Source organism: Lepisosteus oculatus, chromosome 12, assembly GCF_040954835.1.
Source record: "Lepisosteus oculatus isolate fLepOcu1 chromosome 12, fLepOcu1.hap2, whole genome shotgun sequence".
Taxonomy (NCBI): domain Eukaryota; kingdom Metazoa; phylum Chordata; class Actinopteri; order Semionotiformes; family Lepisosteidae; genus Lepisosteus; species Lepisosteus oculatus.
Genome location: NC_090707.1, coordinates 6,379,374 through 6,406,047, shown reverse-complemented (window position 1 = coordinate 6,406,047; position 26,674 = coordinate 6,379,374). Strand labels below are relative to the sequence as shown.

Here is a 26,674-nt window from a genome sequence, read left to right as displayed (position 1 = left end):
AGGTCATCTAAAGATTGGGAACATGTGTTTAAGCAAGTGATCAACAAAGTAAGAGGAACAGTCTTTGAAGGCAGCAGGATATTCTGATTTGTGTTCCAAATGGTCTCCAAAAGACTTAATTGGACACACCAGCTGTTTACTTGATCACAGTTGAAATATTCCAGTGCTTTTTTAAGCTGATGCTTTAAAGGGTGGCTGATAGACCTGCTGTATAAGGTTGTTTGCACTAGGGGTGTTAGAGATCTTTCAGCACTTTTGTGGCACCAGGGGTATTCCTGGTTACATGGTCAAATCCAATTATGGGACAGTGTGTTCCTCCCTTAAATGGATTCAAGTCTGTTTGCTGCCCCCTCTCGGCCTGCGGTATCCTTTGCAGTGGGAGCTGGCCTTCCTGGCGAAATTACACAAACGAACATATGACATTGACAGTGAAATTCAGTATTTATATTCATTAATATTTATTAGCTAAAATTTCATTCAACCTGCTGCCTTTCACAGGCACAAACATCGCAACCCTTACAGATACACAGCGTAATGCTCCACACCAGGACCGCAACACACAGATCACCTTGACATTCTGTGGAATTAAACCGTGGCCGAATATAAATTGGAACACATCCATTATTATTAATTTTGTGAAAGAAAGAATCCCTTACTACTTTAATTATTTATTTGCCTCTCTATTCAATTATATATGACAGGCTTGGGCTATGGTTTGGCCTAGTGTGACCTAGAGCTTGACCGACTTATAAATTAAGAAAAAAGAAAAGCACTTCATGTTTTATTTTCAGGCTGCTCTGAAAGCCAGGGCTCCTGAGAGAAGAAAATGAGAGTGAATTCTAATTGCTGTTCAGCAGTTAAGCTGTTGTTAATCGTTCTGCAGTGAAATATCCATATTTTCTAACAATTAATCCATACCCTACAATTCACTAGTCAGTGGGTCAGAAAGATAAAGGTGACATTGATTTGTTAGTTTATTATTCCAGTTGTACAGTACGTGCGTATTTTGGGGTTTTCCTTTTTCTTTTGAATGCATCCTGTGTAATTTTGCACTACTCGTGTTGGCAGTTGATTATCGGGTTGTTTCATAAAAATTACACTATTGGATAAATACAGACCATACTGCATATTATTTTATGGATGCATGAACAGTGTACAAATTGCTTACATCTCGAATTTACTGTGGGATCGTCCATGAAGCCAGCTACTAATTAATGACTAACATAATGCTTGTTATGTGTCTGGGTTATGTGTATGTAATTATGTCTCTGTTGTGCCCCCATCTGTAGCCGTGCTGATTTATTAATTATCCTCATCAGGAGCTGCATGAGTGTGATTTTGGTACTCCTAATCAGGGTTCTATAAATTAAAAGAGGAAGGAAAGTCGCAATGTAATAACACAAAAACAGAGTCAGAGATCTCATCCAGCTGTGTCTTCAAATAAGTTCCTGTATTATCTTCAGCAACATGAGTGGATAACGTGTTCCATACTCTGATAACCTTTTGTACAAAACATGTTTCCTTTTTTTCAATGCACTTTCCTGTAGTTAATGCTTCTGTCCTGTGGTTTCTGTTTCACTATTCATTGAGATGAAGCCTGAGTACCCTTTCCCCCTCTGCCCTCGGTTTAGAACCTACTGTATGTCTGTGACAAAAAGACAAGTCAATAGTTACACTTTTGTCATTTTGAGCTTAGTTCTGGTTTCCTCTTTTTGGTGCAGAGAGTGAATCTGTCTTCTGCTGGTGTTCCTTTTTTTTTACTGCAGTTCAAAATCCCCAGCAGTAAATTCTGGAGGTGAGCTGGTTGGCAGTATTTGATCTGAGATCAGACTTTTACATTTCTCTCCCAAAGCTTTCAAGTTATTTTAATGCCATATTAAACTCTTAAACTCCAGACGTTCCAAATCTATAACAGTACATTCATACAATTCAGCTATTGAGATTAGAATTATGCACAAGTTCAGAATAATATAATACATAATTCATAAAAGAAAAGGAAATTTGATGTAGCAATCTTTTATATTGTACTGTGCAATAAAATAAAATCGTCCTTAAGATGATGAAAAAACACATTGATATTAAGATTACCAGAATGAAATATCATTAAAAATATGATATACCATCATAGCATCTAAAAAGCCTATGCTACAGAAAATAAAAATGCAGATTGAGTCATTGCAATATTTTGTCTAGAGATTCTTCTGTAAAAGTTGTCTTTATTGATAAAGATTCACCATGTGAATTCACATGTATTTAAATGCAAAGGGAAATGTTCTATTTTAATTTCCCCAAGAGCATAGAAGTGTGCAAAAATGGTGTTTGGTATTTTAGAAAAATTAAAATATTTACTTCATTGTTGAATCCCCTAGAGATTATGTTGAAGATTCTCAGCAGTTTTAAGATGCTGTTTTTGGTAATTAACTCATGTGCTAACCATGTGCAGACTCTGCAATCATACCAATCCTGAAGCATTGTTCCATCTACTGCCTTGTCATATAACTTATAAGCAGACCAAGCACAATATGCAAATGATCTGGATTGTATCCCTTTAATTAATGGTTTTGATATAGGTGTCATTTTTGGTCTAGAGCATAAATATCTTTATTAATTTTCACATAGAATAACAAAAGCTTTGCTCTGGTGCATTTCACAAAGGATTTCACGCATACTAATGCTGATCTGTTGCTCTTGCCCTTTGTTCAGAAATATCAAGAGTGAAGCCTTCTCACTTTTTAGCAGACATTCATGAAGAATACATACGCCCTTGGCTCCATTTCTGCACTGTTTGTCAGGATTACTTTACCCATTTTATTTTTAAAGTCATTAATTTTGATTTATTGTGTTTTCTGTCATAGCATGAGCCCAAACACACTTGTGACCAACCGTGGCAGGAAATGATCTTCTTAACTTTGAACTTTGACCTGGCGTGCTCATGCAGAATAATCCTCCAATCCAATTATGTTTAGGAGTATCAACAGAAAATTTGGTTTCGTGATTGAACTGGCATCTGTGACCCAACGAATTGTTCTCATGGAGGTTCAGAACATGTGTGGGGGGCAGATGTGAAAGGAGAAATCTGCTAGAACGTGTAAGGTTTGTATGTTAACACAAAGCTCGGTTTAACCCACTGAACCCCTGGAGCACTTCCTTGGCCCTTTGTGAAGATAATGATCTGAACTGCAGCCTGAAGGACAATAAGAAGAATACGGGCAGCAAAAGACAAAATGCACATGCATTTAAAATGAATGGCGAATAAAAGGGAAACCCACCATTGACCACTAATTCCAAAGTTACGCAATAGAATTAGGCAGGCAACCTTGATCTTTACGGTTGTGCTTCTTTATGATTTTGAATACATCTCGGACCTTAACAACATTATTGAGCAATGCAGGAGCCACCTAGGTAGGACCAGAGTTTCCCTCGCTCCCTAGAATCAGGATGGAGCTGCCACTGAGCTCCATTTAGCTCGTTTCAGCTCTCCTCGAGTTAAAACCATAACGGGTGGCCCAGGCCTGTTGCGTGAACTAACCTCATTTGCCAAGGAAGAGCTCAGGAAATGAGAAGTACGTTTCGGGTCATTTCTAATAAGAATTTGAAATGGGGGTTAAGACTCTGGTACAAGCACATAAAAACTCCCACCTCTTGTGTAATAATGTTCGTTTATTTATTCTTTCTGATGCAAGTCATTTTAATCATCGAATAAAACAACACAAAACACTGGAAAGTAAGACTTTTAAAGAAAATGAATTCCTTCTTTTTTTGTGTGCCTAATTTTAGGTTTTGTTTTGGAGAACACTCATGTTACAAGAGTGGAAACTTATTGAGTAACTTCAAAGAACCAGTGGTGGGTCAGCACTTTCATTTGCTTAGATATAATTAAGTAGGAAGTCCTGTGAGTAAGAAATTGTGACATCTAGGAGGGGTTGGTTTTTTTTTTTGCCTTTAGCGCACATTTGTTTTAAAAGTAAACAGAATTCAGAGGTTATAAACATGTAGTTCTACTTAAGGTTGAATTATAGTAACACATCATAAGAACAGAGGTTACCATCTAGAGAAGGCCATTTGACCTATCTATTCCCTATGGTAGTTGGTTAATTGATCCAAAGATCTCTTGGAAAGCATCCAGGCTTCTTGCTTCAACGACACACTCCCATAGTCCTTTGGGCAAAGAATTGAGTCCTGTTCAGAGTTTTAAAGGCACTTCCTTGTAATTTTCACTCATCCCCTCTGGTTCATGTTTCAGTATTCATTCTGAAGAAATCCAATTAATTCATTGCTTAGTCTTGTATAGCGCTTTTCTGGACACTCCACTCAAAGTGCTGTACATGTAATGGGGACTCCCCTCCACCACCACCAGTGTGCAGCCCCACCTGTGTTATGCTCCAGTACTCTCCTCACACACCATCTGTCAGTGGTGGAGAGATGATGAAGCCAGTTCAGAGATGGGGATTATTAGGAGGCCAATGGACGCGGGGTTACAGTTAGTCTTTTCAAGAAATGCCCTGGGATTTCTAATGACCACAGAGAGTTAGGACCTCGGTTTTACAGTACATCTCATCTGAGGGATAGTACCTTTTTATAGTATAGTGTCCCCGGCACTATATTGGGGCATTAGGACCCACACAGACTGCAGGGTGAGCGCATCCTACTGGTCCCACTAACACCTCTTCCAGCAGCAGCCTTAGTTTTTCTCAGGAGGTCTCCCCTCCAGGTACTGACCAGGCTCACACCTGCTGAACTGCAGTGGGCTGCCAGCTGTGAGTTGCAGGGTGATATGGCTGCTGGCTACTGTCAGTGTTGGTGTATTTCAGGATGCTTGACGGCTCCTCATAATCTTGCCTGTTCAGGCCTACAAAGTTCTTTTAGCCTCTGTCGCTGTAGGGCTTTTTATTCGGACTGGAAATCTGGTTGGCCTTTTCTGGACTCATTCTGGATTAGTGTTATCATTTTTGCAACATGATGACCAACATTGTACTAATGTAGGTACATAATACCTAAAGACTAAATCAGTCTTACTAATGCATCATAAATAAAAGTTTAACATAACATCTCTTGATTTAAATTCTATTCTTTCACCACTTTTTCCAACATTTTGTCTGACTTTTGAACTGCTCACTCACCCATTGCTCAATAGCTGCAATGGCATGTGAGTTGCTTCCTTCACAGTTGCATCTTAGAGCTGTGCAGATGAATGTGAACCTCCCAGGATGCAACCTGTGATAACCTTGATTTGCTCGCACCTGTTGTTGCAGCAGGAAAGCTAGACATTTTCCATCTACGGCATGAATGAATACAAGTTTTGACAAGTTATGGGTGTTGGTGAATTAAAGTCCTATTCCAGGAGTCCTCTGAAAAGGAAGAGTGCACTGGAGTTTGAAATAATAATGGTGTTATGTATTTATTGGGAATCAATGTCTCTTCCAGTGGAGCATTTTACTGAACATCCCCCCCTTACGATTCTTCACTTTCACACTTCATAACAGCCTCAGCAATTTGCTGACAGCCAGCAGTTCACTCACTCAGCCAACAGATCAAAATAGTATAATTAGTAAATATCTTCATATACATGTTTATATTACATCTGAGAAGAAAAAATCAATTAAGATTTTGATACATCTTCAGCAGGTTTAAGTAGGTGAAATTAGGACAGACAAAACAGCTAAGCTCAGCAATCAGCTTTTTTCAAGCCTCCTAACACCACTATGGACACGACAATGGTTTCCTTACTACATTCTGCAAACAACTACTAAAAACTAATTAAAACATATGCCCTGGCAATATAATACTTGTGCACCTGTATGTGACATGTGATTGTGTAAAAAATTAGCAAGTTTACAGCTGCTGTCACTATGGAATACAGTGTAAAAACCATTTACCTTGGAGATTTATTGAGAGATGAATGAGTGATTTGAGTACAGTGAATGTCATCTTTAAGAGTGACTCTAGACATGATTTAGCAAAGTAACATGTACATTTTTAAAATAACCAGCTAAAATATTGTTTTTAGGCACCGATCATGCAAGCGTTATTAATGCCAGCCATGCCTTAAACTGATGAGAGGCCTGGACCTCCAATCACAGATCAATTAAATGGTTTGCAGTGAAAAAGCCTTGTCCTAACACAACGATGAATTGATGCCTGTTATTCATTAAAGTAAGCTTGTAGATGAAATGATGAAAAGTAATAGCATCAAATTTCAATATACTCTCTTAAATATTAGACCTAGTTTATTGTTGACCATTTGAAAAATAAAAAAAACTAATGTTATTTGAATACTCGTGGCTGAACACTGGGAGAGACAGGCTACATGGAGCTATCTGACTTGCTTCAATGGAATCAGACACAATTAACCCCAGCATCTTCACTGTGGCCGCAGTTGTTGACTCCCATACCATTGGATGTGCACCGGAAAATGGATGATTCTGTTCCTGTACACTTCAGATCATCCAGCCAGATCTTCCCGGTTCCTAGAATCAATTAAACATGGAACCGTTTGTGATCTGGGACAAAGTGAGCCAGGTGAGAAAAAACAAAAAGGTGGTACTCGAGACACAGGTCTAGGTCTTTTGATTTCCTGAAAGCGACCACCCAGACTCCAAACCCACCCCTTGATTGACTCCTTCTGCGTGTGGGAAAGCTAACTCCACGGCCTGAATGGGTTTCTGAACTGGCGGGGAAGATCGAGTCTGGTGCCTTACCGCCTCCAGCAGTGAAGACCATGGTGGCTCTTTCGAAGCCGACCATGCGGCAGAAAACGGTCGCATCAGTAATATCCCAGCTGTCGTCACAGATCGTCCCCCACTGGTCGTTATAGAAAACCTCCGCTCGTCCGCGGGATCCCCCACCGTTTATCCTGGCGTCGACAGAATCTCAAGGCGGAAACAGAGGTTTGTGTCACTGACATGACCCGACACAGTGCTGTGGACTTAGTGGAGGAAGATGGAGTATAAAGGGGTAAAAATATGCCAGAAAATACAAGGTATGCCAGCTTCAATGTACATCTTGTCAAATTTTAGATGTCATTAAGACAATGGTGAACCATTTCTCTTAGTATTCTAAATTGGGAAGCTTTTACATTGATGGCAAAGCAGAACAGTATCCCGAAGCCTCCTTTTCCTCTCTTACTTTTTACTGCGCCTTTCTGGGAGCAGGAAGGTAGATCTTTTACACTGAAACAAACATCTAGACAAGTTACCTGATGCTGAAGAGAAGGAAGGGGTGAGGGGACTATGTGAGTGTTGTCCATGATTACTAAGCCAAACGACATTGATGGACACAGACATTGATGTCTCTCTCATGCCTATTTGGCCTACAGCTTTGACAAGTGGGTTGTCAGTTTGCAGACCTAAAGCTCTCCAGTTCTATGTGCAGCAACTGGAACCTCAGGCTGATAATCTTACAGCTTCCTGGTCCTGTCCTGTCATTTCTGGCTCCGGAGACCAATACAGAATACTTGGACAAGGAAGTGGTTATATCAGTGTGGGTGTGTCTGGAGTTTATGTGGCAACAGATGCCTCAGATGTTTCCCCCAAGAGAGTTGTAAGAGGGTGGGCACATCCAGAACACGTTTTTCCAACAAAGCCTATCAAAATGCTGGGTTTGGAAATGTGTTTCACAGGGCTGCAAATAATCCAGGCAGAAACAACAACAGAGTAGTATGCTATTTAAGAAGTAACATATGAAATGGCAAAAAAAAATATGAATGGTAAGCAGAAGTCTTTCAGGTTACTTAGCAAGTTGTTGGCCATTGTTGGGGCACTGCAGGTTTAAAATGGGCTTACGACTGGTTTGTCCTGCTGCTCCCTTTTCTCCTTTCTGTCCAGGAGATCCTTTGCTCCCTTTCTCACCCTGTAGTCCTCTCGATCCTGAAATGACAAGCACTGTTCCTGTCAAAACGTTGGGCAGAAAGGGGAAGCCAATGAGCTGTGATGCCCTGCTCCCTTCCCATTTCCTGTAAAGCGCTTTGAGTGGAGTATCCAGAAAAGCGCTATATAAGTGTAAGCAATTATTATTATTATTATTATTATTATTATTATTATTATTATTATTATTATTATTATTAAGAGAGACAACCTAGGCAACTCTCTCTGGGGAGGTGGGAGGAAACTGAGACACACAGTGAAAACCAAGGTGAGTTCACAGTGAGGGAGAACATACAGTACATGCTGCACACAGAGCTGGCCAGATCTGGAGCCAGGATCCATGCAGCAGACCTTGTCTGTCCACCATCACACCACCCATGGAAGCATATACTGTAGCAAACCCTTAAAGACTCCCTAGAAACAGCACGCCGACTACTGGTACAAAAGAGAGCTGGATCCAGCTAATCAATGAAAACAATACACACATACTAGATTGTATCCTTAAAATGTTTCCATGACAGATACTGTATGTACAGAGACTTCACGGATTTGCTAACCCATTGCACCAGGTTCGCCCTTGTTGCCTTGCAGTCCCTGGAGTCCTGCAAAAGAAAGAAAATTAAAACTCTTTCTCACCATCAGCATCCAGAGAGCAGAATAAAAGCCGTTCGTTCAGGCGTGCTCTGTTTTGTATGCTTTATCCCGTCTGTGAAGCATTTTGGTAAATGAATACTGCTTTTTAATCAGTTTAGCAAGAAAGACAAATGCGTCATGTTTACAAGTGAAAGTGCAATGTTTGACTTCCTCAGCAAGAGGTATGAATAAACACAGGCAAGAGATACTGTATGAAGACAAGGTATCGAGCTGACATATGGCTTAGTGCTGTCCACTGTTATTGAATGTCTGCCTCTCTTCTAATGCTTTATGAGTTCAACAAGTATGCTCTGTAATGCAGTAACAACACTGCATTGTTATTACTAAAGACAGGTAATCATAGCTGAGCCAGATCAGCTCATCAGAGCAGACCAGAGCTTATCTGAGTTTCAGTGGTGTTAACTGGACAGGAGAGAACGTGACTTTTCCCCTGGACAGGACACGCTCCTTAGAGCACGTTTTACACAGTGGGTGAGAGAGCCTTCTATGGTACGTAGTTCCCTGTCTGCTGTTGATTTTTGTAATACTTTTTCCTAGAGACAAATCTGTTCACTGTAGGAACCAACTCCCTGCCATGAATGTCTCCACTTATACTGCTGGGGGGTGGGAGCAAATGGGGTAAAGTACCTTGAACAAGGTACAACGACACTGCAACAGGGACTCGAACCCACATCCTGTCGGGCATGAGACCAGAGACATAGCCACCACTCTACATATCCCCAAACACATATCACTGCACTGTATAGCATGAATTCATTATTATATGCCACATAGAATGCAGCATATTTCTTTTTCTTGAAATCTTAAGTACATGTAATGTTTGACTTGAAGTTTCCCATATTAGATGCTAAACTGTATATTGAGTAAAATGGGCCAAAAGTCCCCTTGTCTTCTGCATCTTTTGCTCTTGTCTTTCAGCCTAGTGCCTGTTAAAGTATTTCACCACCAAATTGCTGTAAAGTACACGTCCTCTCTTGGTTTGATTAAATATTTGCATTAAATTAAAGAATTGGTAACAAAACCTGCTGCCCCCATATCATGTAGCAATATTGTGAGCGTCAATATCTACGACAGTATGCAATTAACAGACTTGTACCAAGACTGAAAACCCTGGTTTCAACAGATTCTGTCAGCAGAACGAAACATCTATAATTGCTGAGATGATATGAAAAGGAAACTTAGTTTCTTCTTCTTGTAATAAAGTGCATTTAATATGCAGTTTCTGCGTACAATGACACCAAAATCAAATGAACACAAAGAGAAACATTACTGGTAAATGAACTTGAGTTTGCTTTATGACTCACTGGAAACTTACAGGGCATGAACGAGTCAACACCTTCTGTCCTAATGTTTTACAATAACCTCCTTCATAACAATTCAGTATTTATACGATTTGCACTCTAATGATGCAGTGTACAAAGCCCTATGTCACTTTTATGTTTAAATATCTTATTGAATAAAATAAGAAGCCTGAAGCAAATTTGAGAAAATTTGTTTTTTATGATTCCCATGGGAAGACCGTATGCTTTAAATTTAGCTTTCATATGAAAAATGTGTCTTTTTTTCTCTGGAAGATGTTTGCTGAGTTAATCAGAGAACAGTAAGATGTGTACTGGACTGGATGGAACAATGGCAAAGAGTAAGTTTTTAACCTTAGTGATTAGGGCTTGATCTGTCCCAGCAGGGACCTGGCCCACCGTAGCTGTCAGTGTAGCAGATGACACTGGTAATCCATTACATGCTAAAGGTTTTTCGGGAAGAAAAATTCTGCATTACCTGGTGCCCCATTGCTACCTTTGACACCTGGACTTCCTTGTGCTCCTGGGACTCCTGAAAGACGGGTAAAAAAACACAGTTAAAAGAGAGGATGCAAATTCATGGTCATGCATCTGTATTTCAAACACAGTTCTGCCTGCTCTCTTGACAGTTATTATCTCAGAATACAGGAAACAAAGGATATACATAGTTTGGGAAAAGATTAATTGAAGTCGCTGACAAACATTCTGTGGATCATTACATACAGCGGGTGATGAATGCAGTACCTGCTGTTCCTTTGTCTCCTTTTGGGCCAGTGAGTCCAGGCATTCCTTGGGCTCCTTATGTGGGAAAATTCAAAAAATAAATTGGTTCCACGAAAGACGCGAAGAGTCAAGCAAATCTGACCACATCTCTGTGCTGAGGACGGCTGCTCTCACCTGGTGTCCCCCGTAGTCCGGTCTCTCCCCTGCTTCCCTTCTCCCCTTTCATCCCGGGAATCCCCGCCGTCCCAGCAGCTCCAGGAGCTCCAGGCACACCTGCAGTTTCAACACAGCTTGGAATTGCACTGGGCTGAAGAGCAGGACTGAGCAGGGCTGACCGACTCAGTCAATAAAGGTCTCAAAGCTGGTGATGCATTTCAAGATCACACAGGAGGGGGAAGCTACATTCATGTCTTTATGATCTTAATAATTAAAGAGGGAAGTGTGAGCATGTTTTTTTGGGGGGACAAATCTAAAAAGCAAAGTTGGGCGCCCCAGGCTTTTCCAAAGCCATCAGCACATTCACAAAGCGAAGTGTGAGGATCTGCTCTCCAACGAAGAAACTCCTTTTGTCAAGCAAATCGATTTCAGAAGAAAAACAAACAAGAAGTGAAAAAAATGAGAAATAAACTCTGTCTAATAACGAGGTTCTTGGGTCTTTGTAGTTTGTACGTAACGCCTGTGCGCATGACAGACTGGGCCAGTGGGGGTGTATCTACTACAAGGGGAAAAAATCCTGTTCTAGTTCTTCAAGTGTTCCTACTCCTGATGGTTTATAGAAAGGAGAGGATCAAAAGGACGTCTCTCTGTATTTTGGGGGCAATCTATCTCAGTGAGGTTAGAGGAATGAGATAAGCGGACAGTACCGGTTATTCCTCTTTCTCCCTTCCCTCCAGGGGACCCCTTCAGTCCTGGGGCACCTGTGGAGACAGGAGGGTAGAGACTGCAGGCACAGCGGAGGAAGTCGGATGCTTTACTCCACTACGCCGCTTTCTCTGGGGTCTTACCTGGGGCTCCCTTCTGTCCAGCTTCTCCCGTAGCGCCCTGCTCTCCCTTTATTCCCGGGGTACCCCGAGCTCCAGGCTCTCCTCTCGCTCCAGGGGCACCTCGACATTGGAAACCCAAATAAGAGCAAACGGCCACCCCAACCAGCACCAGCCATGTATGAAAAGCAGAGAAGCATGAAAGAGTTTATTAAAAACCCTGGGGACCAAGAGAGTAAATCTAACATAGTGTGAAGACATATGAGCCTTAGTACGGTTTTTGGAAGTCATAAAATATCGGGCATATAGTGCCCTGTCCACATACAGAGGGGATGTTTTATGTGACTCAAAGAGCAGTATATAAGATCTATGACGCTTGTTAATCAGGAGTTTAAAAGGTGGTATCAAACCTTCATAAAAGTCATCATCCCCTTGATTTGCAGAAATACAATATTCATCCTTAGCATTTCAAAACAAGCACAGGTACAGTAGCTACCAAGAAGTCTGAGAAATCCTGCTGCATATTCTGTGCATGAAAAATGCACAACACCAGTTCATAGTCCTGCATATCAAAAGCAAATCAAGGGCATCTTTATTTCGGCCCCATTATTCGCACTTGCAAAGTGATAGGACTTAAGAGTCATTCGGAAAATTGAACAGGGGGCAATATCCAATTTGAAAACCATTTCATAACTGAATGACATGGACAACCTTTATCAGAGGACTTGCTTAATTATTTAATACCTCAAAGCATTCCACTATATTTTAGCCTCAGGAAGGAGCTAAAGGAACGGCTACTGTAATTTGCTTGTAATTGAAAAAGGAAAACAAAAGATTTCATGCTTCCCTGCTCAGGTGACAGAGACAAGCTGACTCCCACCAGAGCCCTCTGGACCCATCAGACGTGGTGACAGACGGGATCTCCAGCTTACCCTGCACTCCCTTCTCCCCGGGTGGGCCGCCTTCTCCTTTCAACCCTGTGATTCCCCCGGAAAAATGGGAAAGATTAGCAAACAACTGCTGTGTGAGTTTGTTCTAAAAGACGTGGAAAGGGGGAAATTTCAGAATGCAGGCTAGTAGACATCTTACATGCGTTCTCTAAATGAACCTCAGATTTGATTCTGCGGCACGTCAGACAGCATTAAGTAGCAATCTCATCATTTTAAAGTCTTTGCATGATGAGCACCATCTAGAACTGCATTACAAAGAACTATGAGAATGATGAGATAAAATAAAACAAGAAACAGGAAGGCTAGTACAGAAAAACAACAAAATCAACCCAGTAAGAAAATAGTAAATCAAATGATAAAATAGAGAGAAATAATTAGCCTGGGCAAACAGAAATAATGCAGGGCTAAGCAGACATCACAGGAGTGTGTGAACCATATGGCAATCTCTGCCATACATTGCTAGAGAAGTCAGCTATCAAATATATTTCTTCACAGATATACAGTTTGTGTGGAGCATTCATACACTAGGCACTTACAGAGTGCATTCACGCTTCCTAGTTGTTTTTGGTGACAATGCTAGGGGCAGGGGATGAGTCAGCTGTAGCCTACCGTTCTGTCCTGGAGCCCCGGGCGCACCCATTGGCCCAGTAAGCCCAGCAGGTCCAGCTGGTCCCCTCTGCCCTGTGGCGCCTATCTGACCGGTCTGCCCTTGGACACCTGAAAAGGTATTTCATTAACCAATGCAATGACCTCCTTGGATATTCCAACCAGACACAAAATGGACCCCCTAAACCTAGAAAAGCCCAATGCAGGTTATGGACAAGTAAATCAAAGTGAACACATGCCTATTTTTAAGTGGACATAGTTTTGGAGAATTAGTCTAATGTGATTGAGGAGGAGTGGAGTGAGAGGCTTTGAAAGCTAAACTGTCATCCATCCAGGATCACATTAGTGTGAGTAAAAAAAAAACTGTAGCAATCTTGTTGGCCTCTTCTTCAGTGTAAATCTTGAAACCTTGAAGTTATCTGCTGCATGGAAACTGAATGGTCTAGCTCTGGGTTATCGTGGGTTCTTGAGTACTGGATGACTCCAGGAATTCAGGACAGCTTCTTCTTTGTAAGACCAGGCTCCACACAGTGTGTTGAGTCTTCTCACTCTGCTGAAGACCAGGCTCCACACAGTGTGACAGAGTCTTCTCACTCTGCTGAAGACCAGGCTTCACACAGTGTGTTGAGCCTTCTCACTCTGCTGAAGACCAGGCTCCACACAGTGTGATACAGTCTTCTCACTCTGCTGAAGACCAGGCTCCACACAGTGTGACAGAGTCTTCTCACTCTGCTGAAGACCAGGCGCCACACAGTGTGATAGAGTCTTCTCACTCCGCTGAAGACTAGGTTTTTCACAAATGGTGACATAGCCTTTGGTTTGTACTACCATGTGTGCTGCTTACTTTTACTTGCTAAATGTCTGCTTAAAGATCTGTTCACTATGGGATTTAAAGTGCAATTCAGTTTGAATCTTGGTTTATTTTTATTTATAAATGGGGTTTATTTCATAAGCTTTTCTTTTTTCTCAGATTTCTTAGTTTTGCTATGCATACTACTTGTTTTTTATTGTATTGAACTCTTTCTGGTTTCTGGAAAATCACTAAGAAATAAAATTATATTACTATGAAGATGATGATGGAAACAAAATTAATAAATTACTAAAAAGAGTGGTTTTGACAACTCACTTCAATTTCTTCTCATATGTGATACAGTAAATAAGTGGAAATCCACAGAAGAGATAAATCAAAAGGAATCTCATTCTTCCGGGATTTGTCACAGAGAAAAATAACCTTATCTTATTTATTGGCTTAACATGCTGGTTAATGCACTAAAGTCTATAATTACTTACCAGGTCAGATAAACACATCCTAGGAATCTCCTAGAACCCTGCTGCAATGCTTATACTTCATTTGTAAGGCGGAGACGTTTTCAGACTATTTTTTCAAACTATAGATAGGACATTCTATTGAATAATGAAACGATCTATTTGAAAAGACATGGATGACCCACATGTAGTCATTTGTTAACATTGGCAAGTCGATCCCTGATGAAGATTTCATATTGGAAATGTCAGGACATTGACAAAATGCTGAGTTATGCGGTGAAGGCTCTTTATTCCCTGAATCTGAAGGAGGCACACCAGCTGGGAGCGCAGAATGACAAGCTATCACAGATGAGATTGTTTTATTGACCACGCAACCAGCTTCGCATCTGCTTAGATGGATTTTTGTTCCTTTTACTTAATGTGTGGATAATAGCCATAGGGAATATTTTCAAATGTGTACATGAAGAATTGTTCACGTTTCAGGAACATACTTGTATTTAAGACTTAAATATATGTTAGTCATCTTGTCATGGCCATTGTAACATGGCAAGATATACAAACAATTGCTTCTGGGAGCAGTATCAAACTATATAGAGCCGAAGGCAACAGGGATTTCAAAGGCAGAGTGAAAGAATATTCTTCAAGTGTGATGTTTCCAAGACGACATTTCCAATACTACGAGTTCTAGGATGTAACGGTGTCATCTCTACTTCTTTGAGGTCCCAAATCATGAATTTTCTTACACCCTGTTTCATAGTTTCTGGATGGCAATCATTTTAAAAACATGTAAGACATAAGAATTAAAGCTAAATACATCTAAATGATTTAAATCTGAGCATTTGCACTTGACTATGGACTTTTTTTCTGGTTTTGTCCTGCTTGTCCTTTTCACCAAAAGTCTTAGTGGCTAATTACCACCTCAAATTCTGACATTTCAGATAAAGATGCATGATGTGGATGATTCCACTGGCGTGACAAGAATTATTCTGGAGCCTCAGCAGACCCCTACATCAAATATGGTGTAGCGAAACCTCACCTTGGTCCCCCTTCTGTCCCTTCGTACCAGGAATTCCTGGAGATCCACTCTCACCAGCTGCGCCCCTCTCACCTTTTGCACCAGGTATACCTTAATAAAAAAGTTATCTCTTAATTATAGCTGCAAAACTACAGGACATCAGAAAGGGGATGCCCAGTTAGCTTGTTTGGTAGATAGTATTTCACAGATCACAGGATCTCACCCAGACATTGTTTCGAAACAAGCCAAATATTGGCTTTGATACCATGACTGGGTAACTTGTTACCTACTCCCACTACCCTCTGTGTAAAATGTCCTTCTCGTGCTCAGTTTAAAGGCACTCCCTGTAGTTTCAGTTTATATCCTCTGGTTCTTGATTCAGTCCAGCTTGACTTTGGTGATACCTTTGAGGATTCTGAAAATTTCTCGGTTCAAGACTTAAAAGGTAAAGTTTTTTTAGCCTGTCAGATTAGGATGTTTCTTTAAGCCAATGAATGTCCCTGATTGCTCCAATATATAAATTGGAGAAACCTTTATACCAAAATGTTATACAGTATATATGAGTATAATTATTGAGGTGTTTGAGAAAGCAAACACACATCACAGCATATCCTGCTGCGCTCCAGCAATCTTGTAACGTTGACAGCATTTTTTACAAAGTTGACAGCATTTTTTTTTAGGAATTTATGAAGCAAAAGACCTTGTGTGCAACATTTGAGGTATTTGCGGTATAAGTGAAGTTACAGAAGGCGTTTTCAAAGTCCAGAACTCCCTTTGCTTCACAGTATCCAGGGCAGGAAAGCAGAGAACATCTCCCATTTTGCAATCACAGATAAAAATTAAATAAAAATAACTCTCTGAACAGCTCTGAAGAGGTGGATTGGATGTTTCATTTATGTGAGGACATGAAAACAGAATGCTTAAATTATGCCTACGAGGCGTGGCAAATCCTACATTTACTGAGTGATCGGAACATTTACCGATACATTTAGAGTCTTGGTGTCATCAAGGATGCTCTTGAATAATAAAGGTAAGAGGGGTCTTACCCACTAATCCCTGGTCTCCTTTCTCACCTCTGGGTCCTGGCAAACCTGGAAGCAGTGACACGGATTACAGGTAAGGGAGGAGAGACAATCAGCTGCACATCCAAAGCCAAACGTTTATCTGTGTTCAAGACTTGAAAGGTAAAGTTTCTTTAGCCTGTCAGATTAGGATGTTTCTTTAAGACAATGAATGTCCCTGACTGCTCCCATATATAAATTGGAGAAACCTTCAGATTGAAATTTTTTAAACTAACTCCTCTGGAGCTTCCACTGCGCTCATCAGAGACTTGAGTTTCCATTCACAATATGAAAACAGAAGAGGAAAACACCACCATCATTTCATATATGTTGTGCAGCTGTACCTGTGCGTGAGCCATTCATTCGTATTACATCCTAAATGGACACATTTAACCCTTCAGAAAAAAAACCCCCGCTAAGAATGAATTTGTGGCAAACGCAGCATAACTTTGCAATACGTTTTCACGCCAAAAAAGGACACACGTCTCTTTTGCATTTCATAACTGAGAGGAAATATCAAAAGTAAAAAAAAAAACAAATATTATCGGATTCGTGTTACACGTCTCTCAGTATTCGTCTTTTCGCACACAGGTCTTTTTTTTTTTAATTCTTTGTACGTCGCACAGGCCCGCTCTTACATCGTTTTTCAAAGCGACAAAAAAGCGAGCACAAGTAGGCGACTGAGAAACCAAGCGCAGGAGCAAAGTCAAGCGCTACTCGCAAGAGTCAACGTGTTAGTAAGACTTGCTGGAAAAACAGACTTGCACCATCGCGCACATGAAATCCCCATCCACTACAAATTAAGAATACTAACGTGATTGTCTTAGGGATGTGTATTTATTGTGTTTATGGGCTATAAGTAAGTTATATGTGTATACACGTGTCCGAACTGTACGTGTTGAAAATATATCTGACATTTTTTTGGCGCTTAATTTCCCTTTATATGTCGTTTTGCTATAAAGTGAAATATTTGGGAATGTAAATAATATTTAATATCTGTACTGAGACAGTCTGACAAAGTCCCCATCCTCTTTACTGCAGCGCATGAGCGGACAAAAGCGGGCTTATCCGCGAACCCAGTGAAACGCAGGACAAGGCTTTACTCGAGACGGCCATCCGACGTCGTACCTGGCGTCAGAGATATCGTGTCGACTCTCCTCCGCAGCTCACAGCTGCTAATGTTAATCATCTCCAGGTCCGCTTCCAGCTGCGTGATCCGGACAGGGCTCACGTGGATAGTGGCCAGGCTGTTGTTCAGGGACGAGATCTCCTCTTGCAGCTGTTGCAGGTGAAAGCCGTGGTCCGCGTGAAGCATTTCTTGTGTCCCCGGAGTCCCCTTCTCCTCCTTGCCCGCCACCCGGCTGTGCAGCTTGTAAACTGGAAAGCAGATTGCAGATAGAAGCTCTCAGTCCAACGTGCAGTCCACGTTTTTTTTTTCTTCAAAGTAGATGTTTAAAAGTCTGTGTGACGCTTACGGCCGACCTAATGCGGCAAGGGCGCCCGCCTGAGCCCCCGTTGCGTTACATCTGTTTGTTTCTGAAGTGTTCAAGGAGTTTTGGCTTTAAACACTGAATTATTCCAAAACAGTCTCTCTGTTTTTTTACTCATCTACTGTATTAAAATAAATGATGTATGCTATGTATTCATGTGAAATTAATACAAAAATAAATTAATTAATACTTGTGGAGGGGGAGATGATAATTATTGATGGCTGTAAACGTTTCTCACTGTCATGAAATGCAATGGGGGGTGGCACGGTGTCACTGCTGTCAGTGTCAGTGCTGGGGCCCTGGGTTCAATTCCTGGGGTGCTTTCTGCTTGGGGTTTGTAAGTTCTCCCCATTTTCTCCCTCTGGGTGCTCCACAGTCTACAGTCCAAAGGCATAATGTTAGGTTAAAATGGCTTCTAGAACAAACTGGCCCTGGGGTGAGTGTATATCTGTGTGTCTGTGGCCCTGTGATGGACTGCTGTCCTGTCCAGGGCGTGTGTGTCTGCGGCCCTGTGATGGACTGCTGTCCTGTCCAGGGCGTGTGTGTCTGCGGCCCTGTGATGGACTGCTGTCCTGTCCAGGGCGTGTGTGTCTGCGGCCCTGTGATGGACTGCTGTCCTGTCCAGGGCGTGTGTGTCTGCGGCCCTGTGATGGACTGCTGTCCTGTCCAGGGTGTATCCTGCCTTGTGCCTGTTGGTTGCTGGGATAGACTCCAGCTCCCCCGAGACCCTAAACTGCATGAAGCAGTTAGAAAATGGATGGATGTGTGGATGAAATGCAATACTTTACCTCTTAATTTGTTATTCCTGAAATACCTCTGCTAGACTTCACTTTTACTTCAGTAGTTAAAAGTGAAGTCCAGCAGAGATATTTCTGTAATAACAAATTAAGACTCAGAATCCTTACCTTTGTAAGCCAAAAATCCATTTCCTATGGTCAGCAAGATGAGATATACAATAATCAGTGTAAGAACTCCTTTTCTCCCATTTCCAGTTTTTACTTCTGAAAAGATATAAATAAAACATGTAAAACTACAGTGAATACAAAGGTTTTGTCCTTCAATGTTACAGTGATTAAAGATTAAATACTGAAAATTAAGTATATATAAACATTATTATTATTATTATTATTATTATTATTATTATTATTATTATTATTGATTATTAAACATTCTTTCTTATCTAAAAAAACTGATTTTTCATATAATTTTCAGACAGCACATGCAGATACACATTTATACATAGCTAATCCTACTAATCTTTAAATTCTTACCATTTGATTCAAGTTGGAAATGGCCTGATCTGTTCAATTGCATGTCCAAATCGTACAGAGGATTGTTCTTAGTTAAGATAATGACTTCCTTGTCTTCTTTGTCTACTGATGTTTCCATTAGATTATACATGTAACTCCAATTTAGTGATGAGATGTTGGAGGCATGGAGTTGCACTCCTATTTATGTAGCACTTGGCAGTATTTCCCAATCCACTGCGTTCAATAAAACATGCTGGTCTAGTGAAATTATTTAAAAATGCTATTTCAGTGATTTCTTTCTTCTTTGTTTGCTTACTAGGAAATTGTTAAGTTGGAGAAGTGATACTTCTTATGCTTGGTTTTAAGTTTTGTAACAGAAACATACACTGGGTTCTGTATGATAGGAATTTAAGATTCAGTCTGGCTCATAGCAGAAAAGAAACCAATTTTATGCCACTCCCCATTCTTAAAATGGTGAGGCATACTGTTGCTTCTCTGGTGTGAAATGCAGTGAAAGGAAAGTAAAGTCTACAGGGAAAGTGCGATGCCCCGTCCCCTATTAGGTCAAGACAGGAAGCAGTCTTGTCATGGTTAGACTTCATAACATAACGTGTGTGTGCGTGCGTGCACATGCTTCTTTTAATCTGAAGTACAGATTAGCATGAAGGCAGGTTTGAATAGGTAGAGCACCGGGCATAGATTGTAGAGACACTACTGTCCTCTTCCTTTATGAGCCACTTGTCCATGCTAATGCTGAAGTCCTGAAGTGTTGGCATCATGCAGTGTCAGTTGCAAGAGTATTGTTATTAAAAATGCCCCGGGGTGTCATTTCAGGATGCTGTCCTGGATTACTGTGCAGCATGACACTGGGCCAGACTCTGCCAGGGGCACTTGTGAGTATTCATGGTGCTGAAGGGGGTGACACTCCCCCTACTTCACAGCCCACATCTGGCGCAAAGTGATTGCTATCTTTCCAGTCCCTCAAAGAAACACCTGTCCAGCAGGTGATATGCAGCCAACAGCAAGGTGAAGCAAACATTTCCAAAATGCCTGCTGGAGCCCGATTTGACTTTCTGTTGCGTCAGATGTAAGTGTTCGTGTGACAGACGTGCCTGCACAGATTTGGAAACTATGTGGAACAGGGATGTGTAAGCCCTTATTATTGGCTATTGATTTGCATTGCTCTTCTCTAGACTGATTCTAGAGGAACACTATCTGTTTTGTAATGTGGTGTAAGTCTTATTACTTTATACACTATATTGAAACACCCTCATACTATACTGTGCAGTCACAATGGATTCAGGGAAGAAAGCGTTGCAAAGCAGCCTTGATAAGCAGAGTCTCTAGAGCCTGTATGAACTTGTGTTATACTTAAGTATTTCTTTTCTACATTTTGAATTTTGCTTTTTCAAAATGTTTTAAGGAACATGTCTCATGATGGGAGGAGCATGTATTACTAGCCTTGAAAACGAAGGCCACTTTTTCCTTTATTCTGAAGAAATATGGTCTGGCGCACTTTTCCTGGTTACAGGAACAGGAAAGACTCCTCCAGTTTTGAAATCTTTAGGGAAATGTAAAGGACACGAAGGCAGCATGCAGTATGCTGTATAAAGGCCATGCTGTCCTGTTCTTTTAGAGTCTTTCTGTTTTTCATTTCGAATTAGTTCTCAGTTACATAAGTGGATCTTTGATTAACCTCATAATAGGATTAATTGGAACCCTTAAATTGGCTTTGGTTTCTAAACATGTTGCCTCTTGCCTTTTAATTGATGCAACCCATATGTAATTTAAGAAATTTTGGCTAGGATAATGGGGTTACACCTCTACTCTTTTCAAGAAACACCCTGTGATTTTTAAGGACCACAGAGAATCAGCGCCCCCTGCGCCCCCTGCTGGCCCCACTAACACCTCTTCCAGCAGCAACCTCAGTTTTTCCCAGGAGGTCTCCCATCCAGGTACTGACCAGGTTCATACCTGCTGAGCTTTGGTGGGTTGCCAGTTGTGAGTTGCATGGTGATATGGCTGCTGGCGTATAGTGGTTATATATATAGTGTTGGATATAGTGGTTTGTGTGCAGAAAATGCACCTTACACTTAAAACAAATGCTCCATTACCAGCCTTATAACATTTTGCTACAGAGCTGTTGATCTTTTGAAATGGAATGTGAAATAGAAAACTGTGGTATTTTCAGAAAGATCTTAGCAGGGCTGTATGGCCATAACCATCTAAAAGATTCTGTGTAAGAACAGGAGACTCACAATGAGCAGTGATGAATGGTTCACATCCTAGAACAATATTGGTGAATATTCAGGCAGAAAAAGTAAATTAAATTGGACAGATGAATAAAAAATATTAAAACCAAATCAGAAATAATCACACAATTAAATTTAGATAATTTAATGCAAGTAACTAATCATAATAGTTCAGTTAAATGAAAAAGAATTGAATGACAGTCTTGTTGTCATCATTAAAACTTTTAATACATTTCTCAGATTTAGTAAATTGTGTAGCAGCTGTTAACTGCTTTATAGTATTCCTGACTAATCCACGCCACCTACTGGACAAGTCTATCCAGCTGCTGTTTATACCAAACCATTTGTCATTATAGAGCTGGTTTTAGCTCTTTGGGGTTTCTTTTAAGACGTAACCCTTTTGAGAGTCTCTAAAACCAAATGAAGAGACATACCAGGACCAGTTTCATTTTCAATAGTCGTTAAGTGATCTTTGATGTGGTTCACCCTGCTATAAATACTGCCGTGATACCAATAAAGCGTTTTTTTGTTGATCCACTGAATGCTGGGAACACTGCGGTGTAGATGATAGCTGCTATTATGCATTACTACCTTTTGAAACTTTTTTTAAAACTCATCTGCCTAAGTGTTATATCACAAGCAGGCACAGCCTGTATGAATACGTTTGGCACATGACTGCTGTTTATTGTGCAATTGTGAAAAATGACATAGGAAGAGCTACTAGTACTACTGTACTAGTCTTACAGTAGGTAACACAGGGCCACATTTTTTGGCTAATGCCAGCCTTAAGAGTGATACAGTATATGCAGGATATAAATTAGTTATTACTGGAGTACCGATCTAGACTTTAAACATAGTTTGTCATTTTCAAAGTACTAGCATGTTATTTGTGACTAACTAGAGCCCGACTGCTGGTACTCCTGAAAGTATAATCTCGATGTCCATATGCAGTGTTTCACTGAAATACACCAGAATACTTAAGTGACTATATGAAAAAGATATGCTGGCTTTATAATGACCAGTTAGTCTCACGTGTTCCATTTCTTGCAGCAGCAGGAAAGTATTAATTTATACAGGTTTTTGCAACATCTTTATTCTAGGAAGAAAACAAATATAAAGATATATACTGTATATGAACACAAACAACAGATATTAACGTTTGGATTTCTTTTTTACCAAAGCTTACACCTCTCACAATGTAGTCCATGAATTAGATTCTCTCAAATTAACCCATTTACAGATATGACATAATAACTCAGCCTAAACGTTAGAGAAAAGGGTAGAAAATGGTCATTGAACACATGTTCTTAAAAATGTATTCATTCAATTTTTTTCCAGTAAGATTTGAGGTTGGAAAAAGTAATGTAAGAACATTTTATAGTTGAGGTATATTTATGAAGTGTAAATAAAGTGATGTAAATGGGATAATAACTGTTGGTTAATTGGATGTTAGCAACACAGCTCTAATTCTGATCATTGAATTAAACCAAATCAATCCTATCCCTATTTCTAACCTTGAACCATATCCCTAAACATAATCCTTATCCAAAACGCAGCCCTATGTGTATGTAATAATCTTTTATAACTGTTTATAACAATATTTATAACATGTTAATAGATTGTTTGTAGACAGTTATGTGGTCAACCTTGTAATCCACCCTTTCTTAAAATATATGTTGTATTACTGTATTTGCACTGGTCTTTCTGATCTCAGTTTTTCAAAATTAATTTCTGCTAACTTTTGCCTTCAATCTTCTTTGGTTGTGGAAATAGTGGGTACTGTGGGTATGATTGTTTTGACACACTGATGAGTTGGGACATCAAAATACTTGCATGGTACCAGGTAATAAATCCTGTTCAGATGTTCTACAGATGAAAATCTGAGTTTTTCTTAAAACTTTGCTTTTACTAACTCAAAGGAAGAGCGTACAGAATTACAATGACTAAAGTTAGGGGACTGTCCATGGTGCTGAACTCTGGCACCTTCAAACCTTGTATTAGAATAGAATCCACCTAACATAAAGACCTCTGTTCATTCCATTTATCAGAAGAATAACGGCATTAGAAACTGTACTATTCAGCAACATGAAAAAGGTCACCTCAATGTACACTATTTATGAGAGACCCTGTTTTGTCAAGATGTTTTGCTCAAGTACTGTGGTCCGAGTAACAGTTTCCATGACAAACACTCACCTTTTTGGACAGATGCCCATTGGCACGCACAAGGAACACATGGTGTGACACATTGAACAGAAGTTACTTCGTTTTCAGATCTACTTTCATGACTATCCCGTGGTTCACATCACATCCAGCCTCAAAAGAGAACACTGCCACCCCAAATTATTTTGCCTGTATTTCGCACGATGAATAAGTGTTAGGCACTTATTTTCTTTGTCTTGGATGCCTGGACATGGAGAATCATTAAAACAAAAAGTGCTGAAAAAAATCGCTTTCACTTGCTGACGTTGTCTGCTTGTTTTAAAAATGGCTTGACTGTGGTCACAAAGCGTATAGTAAATGAAGACTGAAGGCCTTATTAACGTTTATATTTGCATATAATTATGAGAGGCGTCCGTATCGACTATATAGTAATCATATTGTACTGTTAGTAAAAGGGTGTGTACCATCGTACAGAGCTTGGCGTGATATTCGAGGACAGTGAAACCGTGATGCCAAATATTACCAAGTAATGCGATACTATAACATTAACTTGTTACATTAAAACTCTCTTCGGCCAGTTTCTGCAGATACGATGCGAAGCACTGCGTTGCCATCTAGCGGAAATTATTTCGTCTAGTTCTGGATCATGTGATCCGGTGTAACAGCGCCGCGCGCAAGATTGGGAATTCATGCATTTTGATAAGGGACAGAGCGCGTCTTTCCGACGCTGATACACCGTCACAATCTTTTGTTTTAGCAGAGGATGACTTCGATTAAGGGAGACGGATAACGGCGTCACGTTTAATGGGTCTGCCTGGTACATTCGGTGACTGGGCGCTATGAACTAGTGTTAAATAAAATGATATATTTATCATCGTCTTTCTTGTAAGAAATGCAAATGCAATACGATCAAAATTAAGCATTTAGTCAGTACAGCACACAGATACGGCAGTTTCGGTTAGGGTGCACAGTTTTCCCCTGGAAAATCTAGTTTTGCTTGAGTGACCACAAGATGTCTCTCAGACTTCGCTTCTCAGAAACAGACTATTGAAAACTATTGAAAAGGAAGCTTACAGGATTATATGGGATGTTGATTTATTTCATAAAACTGAAATTGAACAGAATTCTTTAACAACCTAATTAGAATTTTTCATTTTCATTTTGCTTCTGAAAATCCGATTTTAGAATGAAGTTTATTTTATATAAACTTTGCTGTAACACACACCAGATCGGTGTATAAGGAAACCGATCTCTGCATCAGAGAAAATCACCGCAATCAATTTTTTAGTAAAGGCAGTGGAGCCTGCACAAGTCTCGGAATTAATAGCCCAATTAATCGAATTAAAAAGTACCAACTGATGCTTGTGTTTAAATTCATGCTTCCTTTTTCTTATAAGTCTTAATACTGTAGTAAATCGTCACGTTATGGTGTAATTTATATTTTTGTCTCATTGATCAATGAGATGTTATGAAAGAACTTCTAATGTTAACGAGCGTTTTGTATTTGATCTATTATTTAAAAAGCAAATGCAATATCTGCATGAACTGAAAACCTGAGCTGTTTTGGTGTATCAAGTAAGAAGCGTTGTCTGTATGTACATGCAATCATTTTCAGATTAATCTTGCATCTTGTTTAACTTAAAATAATTTAAATTAATCTTTAAAGTAATTAAATTACTAGAAGCTGTCTTGTATAATATATATATATATTTCAGTTCGGTTCTAAGACAGAACGTTTGGGTCACAAGTAACACGGAATACAAAATTCATAAAAAAACTTCCTAAACACATCATTTAAGAAATTAATAAAAATGTAATCTTGTGTACTGAGAAGTAAATATAAAGGTAATTATAACTCAGACTTATGCTACTAAAGAGGATCCTGACATTAAGATAAAAATGATTTATTCTATTTTATAAAATACAAGATGCTATTTAAGTTAATACTCTTGCACCCCTTTTTTAGACTCAAAGTTCGTCTGTCCAGTAAAAAGACAATACATTTTTAATTTTGCTAAAATGTGCAGTTTAATCATTGAAATGCATACACACATATATACAGTATATATACAGTAATTATAACAAAAGGTTGTCAAGAAGCCAAATTTATTGTTTTTAATTAGAAGCAAATAGTTTGTTCATTAGAAAAAAAGCCTTGTTTGTGCATTTTAATCAAATCAAGTTACCTCTCTCTATATATGTTTTGGGTACGGCGTATTTCAGACAGAAATGGGGTAAGGCTTCAGATATTGCGTATGTTCTGTAAATGAGGCTTTTCCAGGGCTCTTTGATGTGGAAATTATGCAAGGTCATTCTGCAATGGTCTGTCTTCTTGTTATGTTACACTGAACAGTAACATTCAGAGAAATGCAGAAGCGAACCGTTTCGATCATGACTGCGTTATTCGGACGTAAAAATCTTTATAGAAGAATTACGACTGATGTTGTAAGGGTACTAATAACGTCTCAGTTCTTTTAATTTTCAATAAGAATCTGAAAAATGTCGGGTCTATTTCTTCAAACCATTACTCACTAAAAGGATGGGCTCAGAATAAGCTTTATAAAAACAACGGGCAGACACCGACGCCAAGAACAGGAGAGCTTTGCTCGCGGGTCGAGAACTAGACCGTGCAGTAACACAGGTACACTTCTGTGTTGCTTTTAATTAAAACTTTCCGGGAAACTGTAAATGCATCAGTGATAATATAAAAATCACATATATATGTGCACACTCGTTTTGCCGATAAAATACTTAAGTCATTATATAGATATACGAGATCTATACGTTGCTCTGCGGTTCAGTGTGTCTGTTCCACTGGACTTTCTCGTCTTGCCGGAAGACCCCATGCGTGCGTCTTTTGCATGACAATTTGGAGAGGAAACCCTTTTATCGAAAGTGAGCGTGACTTGAATTTGTGTCGCAGTGATGACCCAGTTCCAGCTCTCGCCGCTGGGAAGCAGCAAAATTGCATCATTAAACTACAGAATGATATCACGCCGTTTCCCTAAACATTCTCCTGTTTATTAACGAAATGAACAATTCGGGTACGTTTTCTTAAGTTAAAGTGTGATAGGCTAATGCCACACGTTTGTTTTTTAAATGCGAAA

At 39.9% G+C, this 26,674-nt stretch overlaps 1 protein-coding gene across 1 annotated transcript; it reads right to left on the bottom strand.

The window, feature by feature from the left end:
- Nucleotides 1–5,372: 5,372 nt before the first annotated feature.
- Nucleotides 5,373–19,515, bottom strand: marco (macrophage receptor with collagenous structure). Its single transcript, XM_069196564.1, has 16 exons — nt 19,177–19,515; nt 18,811–18,906; nt 17,544–17,792; nt 16,401–16,445; nt 15,376–15,465; nt 13,077–13,184; nt 12,450–12,494; nt 11,542–11,640; nt 11,401–11,454; nt 10,712–10,810; nt 10,559–10,612; nt 10,293–10,346; nt 8,420–8,464; nt 7,782–7,865; nt 6,699–6,869; nt 5,373–6,467 (listed from the first exon to the last, which is right to left on the bottom strand). Exons 1-16 carry the CDS (start codon nt 19,304–19,306, stop codon nt 6,337–6,339), a joined length of 1,554 nt encoding a protein of 517 aa, XP_069052665.1. The 5' UTR covers nt 19,307–19,515; the 3' UTR covers nt 5,373–6,336.
- Nucleotides 19,516–26,674: the final 7,159 nt, after the last annotated feature.